Genomic DNA, 9,887 nt, shown 5'->3' with positions numbered 1-9,887 from the left:
TATAATAATAAAACAGTACCTGTACTTGATCCCAACTAAGATATAATTACCCCTTATTGGGGGCAGAACAGCCCTATTGGGTTTATTTAATGGTTAAATGATTCCCTTTTCTCTGTAATAATAAAACAGTACCTGTACTTGATCCCAGCTAAGATATAATTACCCCTTATTGGGGGCAGAACAGCCCTATTGGGTTTATTTAATGGTTAAATGATTCCCTTTTCTCTGTAATAATAAAACAGTACCTGTACTTGATCCCAGCTAAGATATAATTAATCCTTATTGGAGGCAAAACAATCTTTTTGGGTTTAATTAATGTTTGATTTTTTTTTAGCAGACTTAAGGCATGGAAATCCAAATTGCAGAACTCCAGGTCCCCAGCATTCTGAATAACAGGTCTCATACTTGTACACCGTATTGCAAAATGTCAGAAACAAACTGTCCCAAAAGCATAAGTAGATAATCCTGGTCTATGCTATGTGAACTTCTAGCCTTCAAGGAATACAGCAACAATGAAAGGAAAGTGAAGCAGAACCTCAGGAACTCACTGCAGAACCCCAGGAACCCACTGCAGAACCCCAGGAACTCACTGCAGAACCCCAGAAACCCACTGCAGAACCCCAGGAACCCACTGCAAATGATGGCAACTGTTGCAAAAACATAACGCACATAAGAACTATGCTTTTTTTATTATTTTGACTTGCAACACTTTATGGTATGTCGAAACAGAGTAACCCAACAGATTTGGACATGGAACACATTGCTTGCAGGTTTATATTACTAAAATCCATTATTCTTATACCACTGAGCTCTGGCAAGAACATCGCTGGAGTAGTCTCTCCCTGTAGTGTGCATGTCAGCGTGTGCATAGTTGTCAACACGATTCAAACCACAATTGTAAGCTGCAATGCCCACTAGACAAAAGAGAAATAGGTTGAAAATAAGGTGCAGTTTAACAAAGGGAAACATTTACAAATGTCGTTCCACCTCTAATTGTGCCTAGAATGCATCACACTATACAACCATTGTTTTCCATGTTTAGGCAGAGTGTTGATTTGTGGTAAGAACTAGGCAGGAGATTGAGCAGACTCCTGGCATTTGCTGGTGTGTGACATTGGTTGTGTGGCCAGCAGTACAGTAGTTAAAGATTTTAGCTTTTTGAAAAGTAAACATAAGTATACTGCAAAGGAAACTTTGCAGTATACATTATTAAAAAATATGCAGCCTTTTCATGATTTTTAATGTAATAATATGGTTAACAGTTATCTAAGGTTGCCCCCCTGTTCCCCTGCTGATCTGTTTGACTTCTTTGTAACATTAGTTCTCAGCCTTCAGTCTGCATCCTCCAAATCCCACAATCCTGACATGCAATGTCAATAAGGAAAGAAACATCACAGTGCAATGCATTGTGGGTTATGTAGTTCCTGCATGCTGTCTGTAAACTGTGGAGAAGTTGTTAAAATTTGTAACATCAGTGTTTTAATCCCTCCTCCCCTGCCAGGATTTCAAATTTTGCAAAAAGAGAAGAACTGTTTTGCAGCTGGATCTCAACATATAAAAATGGTATTTATTCAAACTGTTTGAAGGAACAGATTACAGTGATAGGTATATTAGGGGTTTCTGTGTTGTGTGGGGCTCTTTAACAAATTTTGGTTCGGAAGCTGGAGCTCCCCTTTAATAAATTGACATATATATTGCCATAGATAGTTATGGTCTATGCATCCCCCCTTTAAAAGTAGCAACGTAAAAGAATGTAAAGTTAATGGAGCAGAAGGACAGATAGAGAAGGTTGAGCCAAAGTAAAAGTGGAAAAATGGGAGGTGAGAAGGTTAATGGGGGGGGGGCAAATATAATATGAACAGGGGAATGAAAGGTATAAAACGGAAAGGGGCGGGTGGGAAAAGAACATATTAAAAAAAGAATAATGGAATACAGAGAACAGAAGGGTAAGTTAAAACAGAATGTAAATGAAACAAGAAGAGAAAAGGGTGTAGAAGAGAAGGTGTAAGGAGAAAAAAAGCAAGGAGGCTAAGGATGGGAGCACATAGGGAAGCGGGGAGCATAGACAGGAACAGAAAGAAAGGAGAGCAGAAGAGTAATAGAAACTAGACAGAAAAAAATGAGTTGAGGATAAAAAGGAGCATTTTATTTGAAAATGTATAGAAGAAAGAGAAGAAGAAGGGACAAGGAGAAAAACAGTATACAAGTATACAAGGATAAAGAAGTGAGACAGGCCTACACAGTTTTGCCTACTTGTTATTGTGAGTGTTACAAAACAGTTTGCTTTGTAAAGGGGATTGTGATCTTGTGGCAGAACACTTACCATATTTGAATTTTTCTGTGTTTGTTCAAAATACATGCATTAGACAAACCCCCATATGTAATAAAAGTTCGGCCTGAAGCAGTTACCCATGGCAACCAATAAGATGTTTGTTTTTAAACAGGTGACCAGTAAATTCTTCCTGCTGATTGGTTACTATAAGTTACTGCTACTGGGCAAACTAAGTGCTTTTTATTAAATAACCCCATTAGAGTTTAGTAGGGTTTTCTGTGTTAATTCCGACTGATATTTACATACTATGGATATTGATTGGTTAGGGGTCTGCCAGTGATCCCTATCTGTTAGTGAATAGTGCATCAGCAGATGAGGAAAAGAAGAGGAGCCACAGGCCTTCTACACTCCCTGCTGATTGGAACAGTATAAATGCAGCCTTGTATAGCCAGCAGGCCAATACATCAGATATTATCTACAACCGCCCTTTACTGTTTTACTTCTTTCAGATGGGTAATTGTCCCTGTGCCTGCCTTGCGCTAGCCCAACTTACAGTGCAATATATGACATATCAAACCTTTTAGATGCTGTTCTGGGGTCAAGCCAGGGAATTTCTTTCTGGAACCCAAAATGAACTCAACGAGGATACCAGTTGCTTGATCCAGATGTTCTTCAGAGTCCCATTTTCCCTTTGGCGTATGATAATTTTTATCCACCTGGAGGCACCATGTACAAAATGTATACATTTTATGGAAGAATACATCCACCCACACTCATAAGAATGTATTAAAACCTCATTTAAAGGTGAATTTCCACATCCAGAAGGGTATTTAGTATTTACACAGCATGATAAATATACCCCTCACTCTATTGTTTTTAAAGGATATAAGTTACCCTTTCTTTCACCACTCTCATGCATGCTCCTTTCCTATCCCGACTAGACTACAGCAACCTGCTACTAGATGGCCTCCATTACTTCCATCTCTCCGCCTACAGTTTGCCTTAAATACTGCGGCCAGAATCCTACACCTATACAAGAGAGTACAGGCCCCCTCCCCTGAAGAAAATCTTATCATGGCTTCCCATTAAACAAAGAATAACCTACAACCTTCAAAGCCCTTCATTCCCCTGCTCCTCACTACATCTCATCTCTTGTGTCTCCGTACGTTCCTGGCTGACTCCTCCACCCCTCTCAGAGCAACTGCTTGGTTGACCCCCACTACTACTGCCATTTCCCACTTTAAACACTTCCACCTTGCTGCCCCTTACATTTGGAATGCCCCCCCCTGAATTCCTCCTGAGAGAATCCTCCCTCAGTCTCTTCAGAATTATATAGATTGTTGTGGTTACCACTGATTTTCAAAAAGGTTGTACACAAATAGCCACACCCACTTTTTTTAAAACTTTTTTCAAATTGCTGGTAGAGACAGAATGATGGAAAATCGGTCCATGCAAGATTTTTACGACATTTTGTTTTATCAACATTTTTGTGAATTCTTGGGAATTTTATGACTACCTCTTGATACTCTCACATAATGCCTGAACTGGGAACTGGCACTTACACGTATATTGTGGGGGTCACTCACTGTCACTAAATATCCTCCTATTTGTGTCTGTAAATTGCCCTCCCACTTAGATTATAAGCTCTATGGCTCCTGTCTTTCAAACTTAGCTCTTTATTCTTAATGTAACTGTACTTTCTACTTATTATTGTAATGAACCTTGTTTTCTATCAATTATTAGTGCCGTCTTAGGTCCCGCTGAGCTTGGCATGAACTGGACTTTGTTTAGAAAGCGGGTACAAGATGGCTTATAACACAAGGGCTGTACAGATACAGAAAGCTCTATTATGTCCATTGAAGCAAATCATTTGCCCAGCAATACCTGCATTAGACCAAATCCATTGCCGTGATCTCCCCATCCATCCCTGAGCGCGGCCCCAGCACGGCTTTCCCTTGATATTATCCCACAGATTAAGGCAGGGTCTATTTTTCCTTTCCCAGCAGCTCTCAGTATGATTGCTCTGTACTTCTGCATCCTTGCATTGTCAGTACGGGCCATTTTATGAGATGCTGCAACACCTTAAAATGAAAGAACGGAAAGACACTGAGCTACGAGACACGTGTAGGATTTTACAAAATCTGATCCAGACAGTCAGTGCGGCACATTCATCACCCTGTTTTCTCCCACAATGCAGCTTGTTTTACCAGAATTCTGGCATCATTGCGGACACAGAAGGCCAATTCTCCTCATATAATTGCCTAGCGCAGTTGTGTCCGCCTGGCCAAAATGGATGTAACTGCACTTACACTTGTTGCAGACGCAGCTGTGCCAAATATTTTCGAAGTCTGTCAGGTATCATTTCTGTCTTTTCTATCCTTTTGATGCAAGGGTGCTGCACCTATTGACGCAGGGCACTGGGGGAACCCTGGAGCTCCCACCCGGTCCTAAAGTAGCAGTAGTTCCAGGGTCCCCCTGTGTCAATAGACGCAGCAGCGCCCAATTAAGAACGGAGGACAGGAAGGACTTAGCCACACAAAGTGAAACTATAAGGTGGTGCTGAGGGCACATTTTGGACAATGAAAGGTTAATATAAATTAAAAGTAAGTCTAAAGGCATTCTTTTTAAGTACTTACTGCATATCTAAATTCCCAGATCCCTGCTTGCTTCTCTGAGATATGGTGCTGGCAGCCTACAGCAGTGTGAAGCCTACAGTGACATCACTGAAATCTCTCTCCCCTTCCTGTAGGTGCCAGCGGCAGCCTTCCTATTCTCTGAGCATGTGTGTAACTTGATCCTGTCTCCTGTTCTGAGCTACACATGCCCACCAGCCAATCAGAAGCGGATCTGGCAGAGGGGAGGGGGGGAGGGAATGAAACACATGTGCAGTATGAAGCAAGGAGGGAAAGGAAGGGAGAATACCTTTTTAGAGATGGCTGCCTGTTCTAGAAAATGTGAAGTAAGTGTGACTGAGTAAATATTTGATTAGGTGAGCCAAAAGTGTGGCGTTTTTACTAAACAATAGGAGGACTATTGGGCAGTATGCTTTTTACATTTTGACTTGCATTCTCCTTTAATTAAAGTGGTTTTACACTGCAGGGAAAAACGTAAATTTCCCGCTGTGCTTCTGGGAGTAAATGAGACTTAGGGGCACATTTATCAAAATGTGAGTTTAGAGCTTAATACATAAAAAGCCACATTCCTATGGGATTTTCAGAAGAGTATTTATGAGGGGCAGATTTAATATAATGCTAGCTTTTATCATTTTTTTCTTTTTAAAAATTTGAATAATCTAATTTCCACAAATGTCTGACATTTACTAAAAAGCCTGGGTGGAAAAAAGTCGCAAAACTGTTTCGATTTTCGCACCAAAACCTCTACTTTTTCGAAATTGTCGCGCAAAAAAACAGCATCAAATATCCAAAAACCCTCTATAATTTCGAAGCAAAGAGGGATCCTCCAGGGATGGGAAGGGACATCCGCCTTTGACGTCTACATGATCTTGACAAGTTTTAGCTGGCGAATTGGCAGATTTAGATTTTTAGCAGTTCTGTCGCACATTTGTTTTCGGCGACTAACAATCAAATATCCAAATCAGAAAAAAATCCAACCATTGTTGTTCTTAAAGGTTATACCTGTACTGTATTGTATTTTGCCCACCTTTACTTTAGGCAGTCCCCATAAAGCAGGGGTGGGGAACCTATGGCTCTTTTGATCGCAGCATCTGGCTCACTGCCAATCTTTAATAAAAAAAGAATAACGGGGGCGTGGCCTGCACTTGGCGGATAGAAGACGTGTTCTAAGCCTTAGAACTTGTCTTCTAACCGCTGAGCGCAGGCCACGCCCTCTATAGCATCCAGCATCCTTGGGACCCACCCTACCTTGCCCCTGCGCTCGGCGGATAGAAGACTTGTTCTAAGCCTTAGAACACGTCTTCTATCTGCTGAGTGCAGGCCACGCCCTCCTCTGCATCGCATCCGACATCCTTGGCACCCACCCTACCTTGCCCCGCAGCATCCGCGGCCAAACATATTGTATGGCTCTCACGGAATTACATTTTAAAATATGTGGTGTTTATGGCTCTCTCAGCCAAAAAGGTTCCCAACCCCTGCCATAAAAGGTAAAACTAGCCAAAGGTTGGGTCTGTTGTAAGGGGAGAACTGATTCTGTTTCCGGGTTAAAGTGTTTCCTGCCAGTTCTGTAATAGACCAGGGTGGTCAGGGGTTCCTAATGCTTAGAAAGGGGATTCATCATATGTTCTCTTTGGAGCCCGCTTGCTGGAGGTGGAGGTAGGACTCAGTGGAGGTAGGAAGTCAGTGTAAGGAAAGTGCAGTTTTGTTCTTACCTTTCTCTGTCAGTTTGTCTTGTCTGGCTGTAGCTTCCAGTGCTCCAGTGGTTTCAACTCTTCTTATGTCACCATAAGTTGAGGCTAGGAAAATGGCAGATACATAATAGTATAATCCTTTATTGAAATTTTCCGTGACTTTTTCGTCACCGCCGCGAAGAAATCGGAGTGTTTTTTCCGCCGTTTACTATCGCTCACTACGAAAAAATCGCGACAGTGATGAATTAGTCGCGCAAAATAGATTAAAGTCGCGACGGCTACGAAAAAGTCACGAAAAATCACAACGGCGACGAAAAAGTCGCAAAATTTTCGTTTCCAATACGATTTTTTCCCTTTTGGGATTCGGATTCGTGGATTAGTAAATCTGCCCCTATGGGTAGCATTCTCATAATTCAGAGCTTTCTGGAGAACAGGTCCTATGTGATGTTCATTTACTGAAAAAGAAATCCTACGGTATAATTTTGTTCTCTGTTATTTCTAGATCAAAGCACTAATAATGTTTTTGAATGTGTCATTGTTTGTTGTGAGAGAATATCTAGAAAAAAATATAAAACATGTTGTTTGCTTAGATATCTGCCTTAATGGGGAGGCTGTTGCTTTACAATTGGCTTCCAGCAGTGATAGGAGTTTGCTGTAGAATAATACTTTTGAATGGAAAATTCAGGTGTATTACTCTCCCTTTGCAATTTCTGGTAACATAGAATGGAACTACTCAGCAAAAAGCCACTCACTGGCTTGGAACAGGTTCAGGGAGGGCAAATGTGGCAGAAACACCTATAGGCCCAAGGTAAAACTGGAGACTGCTCTCTCCAATCTACTCCTATCTACTGTATGTAATCCAGCCTATTACATACAGTATTTATATCTATTCACAGTCAGTGGTGTTACAGTTTAGAGCCCTGAAACATTGGTAAGTTGACCTGTTCTACAAAGATATATTGAAAGTGCTCATTAATTAGGGCCTTGTTGGGCCCCCTACACTCCTGCCCCCGCCCCCCCCCGTTCAAGGTAATGGAGAATACCTGTATTAACTTTATAGTCTGGGGTTTTGAACTGGTGTTATTGGTTCTTTACTGTAATCCCAGTTGTACCTGCTTTGTAGAATTTGGGGTGTAAGGTTACAGTGAACTGTGACATGAGGGTGCCCTGTAGTTTAGACCTTGAGTAGGCAGTAATTCAGGGTTCCACTTGTGTGTTCCTGTATTGATTATTAATGGGTCAACTGCAAATTGCATCACATACAGTTGTTTTGGGGAAAGGGGATTAAATGTTCCGGAACTATTTACAAAGGAAACATGAAAATGAGCCAGTAAACAAGTTCCTCCAGCCATTATGCAGCTCTTATGCCTCAATAATAATACTCATACAGGTATGGTTAACAGCCGTTACTGCAGTGCTGCAACTGGTTATGGACTTGTCAATAGAGATTACCAAAATTTGAGCAAACAGACTGTAAGGTATTTGCCTTGGTCACATCTGCTCAGTATTTATCCCATAGAAGAGCAAGTCATTGTACATTTTTTCCAAGCATGTGAATAAGGAGAAGGCGGAGCTAGAAGCAACAAAGATGCTATTGGTAAAGGCACCTCTCCTGCATTGATGTAGTCTATAGTCTATATATCATTACATGTATTGGCACCATAAAAACACTATAGCAACATCTAAGACTAGACATAGTAGTAATACTAGTACAGGTATGGGACCTATTATCCAGAATGCTCAGGACCTGGGGTTTTCCACATAAGGTGAAACAAATAAGGAAGAGAAAAAAAACATTAAGCATTCATATTCTTACCCATATTGATGATTTCAGGCTGCTAACACAGTCAGATCTTCTGAATGCACACTTATAACTTCAGTGCTGTTGATATCTGTTATTTATATAGATTAATATCGACCCTGATGTTAATAAGCATTGGTAGATCAGTCAGCACATCTAACTCCACAGCTACAGTGCCAGGGTTGTGGATAGCCTTTATGTGTGTTCATGTTATTGCAGATATTTCCTGTGACATAATCTGGGGGTTTCCGGATTGTTTAGTCAGAAGAAATACTTTCATTTCTACTTTCAGTTTTGCCACAATTATTGTTTAGAAATAATACTGTATATATGTCTGCATATTGCTCCTAAGATAAAAACAACATGTTTTTACACATTATTTTTATTATTATGTTATTGCAGTTTTTTTTAAGCATAGCATCAGTGCTCTATTTGTCAGCAATGAAAACAAGTACAGGTATAGGACCCGTTATCCAGAATGCTCGGGACCAAGGGTATTCCGGATAAGGGGTCTTTCCGTAATTTGGATCTCCATACCGTAGGTCCACTAAAAAATTGATAAAACATTAATTAAACCCAATAGGATTGTTTTGTATCCAATAAAGATTATTTATATTTTAGTTGGGATCAGTTACAATTTGCTGTTTTATTATTACAGAGAAAAAGGAAATCAGTTTTAAAACTCTGAATTATTTGATTAAAATGGAGTCTATGGGAGATGGGCTTTCTGTAATTCGGAGCTTTCTGGATAACGGGTTTCCGGATAAGGGATCCTGTACCTTGTATTTGAGATGTGGGACATTTATCGCAGTGGAACAAATGAAGAAAAGAGGACAAAATATTAAGCATTCATATTCTTACCCATATTGATGATTTCAGGCTGTCAGATTGTCTGAATGCACACTTATAATATCACTGCTGTCGATATCTATTATTTATATAGATTTGATCAAAGATCTGCCCTGTTGTTAATAACAGATTAGTATAAATTAGTCAGCACATCTAATTCCACACCTACAGTGCCAGGGTTGTGGGTAGCCTTTATGTGTGTTCATGTTATTGCAGATGCTGCCTATTGTGACATAATCTGGGGTTTTCCTGATTGTTTAGTCAGTCAGCAGAAATACTTTCATTTCTACTGTACAAAGATTTGCCACAATTATTGTTTAGAAATAACAAATATATACATTTGTATATTGCTCATAAGATAAAAACAACATGTTTGACAGGCACATTATTATTATTATTTTATTGCAGTTTTTTAAGCACAGCATCAGTGCTCTTGCATTATGTGCTCTATTTGTCAACAATGAAAGCAAGTACCTTGTATTTGAGATTTGGATCATTTATCGAGGTGGAACAAATGAGGAAGAGAACAAAACACTAAGGGGCACATTTACTAATCCACGAACGTCCGAAAAGCGTCCGAATGCGTGTTTTCGTAATGATCGGTATTTTGCGACTTTTTCGAGCACTCAATACGAAAGTCG

General features: G+C 40.2%; 1 protein-coding gene across 2 annotated transcripts; it reads right to left on the bottom strand.

Annotated features, from left to right (window-relative positions):
* Nucleotides 1–661: 661 nt before the first annotated feature.
* On the bottom strand, nt 662–9,328 carry LOC100485630 (lysozyme g). Of its 2 annotated transcripts, none has more exons than XM_031892099.1 (5): nt 9,259–9,328; nt 6,618–6,701; nt 4,157–4,353; nt 2,850–2,988; nt 662–914 (listed from the first exon to the last, which is right to left on the bottom strand). In XM_031892099.1, the coding sequence occupies exons 1-5, from the start codon at nt 9,260–9,262 to the stop codon at nt 781–783; spliced, it is 558 nt and encodes a 185-aa protein (XP_031747959.1). In that variant the 5' UTR covers nt 9,263–9,328; the 3' UTR covers nt 662–780. The 2 variants fall into 2 exon arrangements, with proteins under 2 accessions (XP_031747959.1, XP_002935772.2); XM_002935726.4 differs by lacking the exon at nt 9,259–9,328 and adding an exon at nt 8,413–8,607.
* Nucleotides 9,329–9,887: the final 559 nt, after the last annotated feature.

Source organism: Xenopus tropicalis, chromosome 8, assembly GCF_000004195.4.
Source record: "Xenopus tropicalis strain Nigerian chromosome 8, UCB_Xtro_10.0, whole genome shotgun sequence".
NCBI classification, from domain to species: Eukaryota; Metazoa; Chordata; class Amphibia; order Anura; family Pipidae; genus Xenopus; species Xenopus tropicalis.
Note: the sequence above shows the minus strand (reverse complement) of the source record. Positions and strands in the feature narration are given on the sequence as shown.

Excerpts from the sequence above, each read along its gene's own strand:
- LOC100485630 (XM_031892099.1), bottom strand. Across the intron at positions 2,989-4,156 it reads ATGGATTTGGTCTAATGCAG|GTGGATAAAAATTATCATAC; the intron begins GTATTGCTGGGC and ends TGGTGCCTCCAG. Across the intron at positions 915-2,849 it reads CCCAGAACAGCATCTAAAAG|TGGGCATTGCAGCTTACAAT; the intron begins GTTTGATATGTC and ends TCTTTTGTCTAG.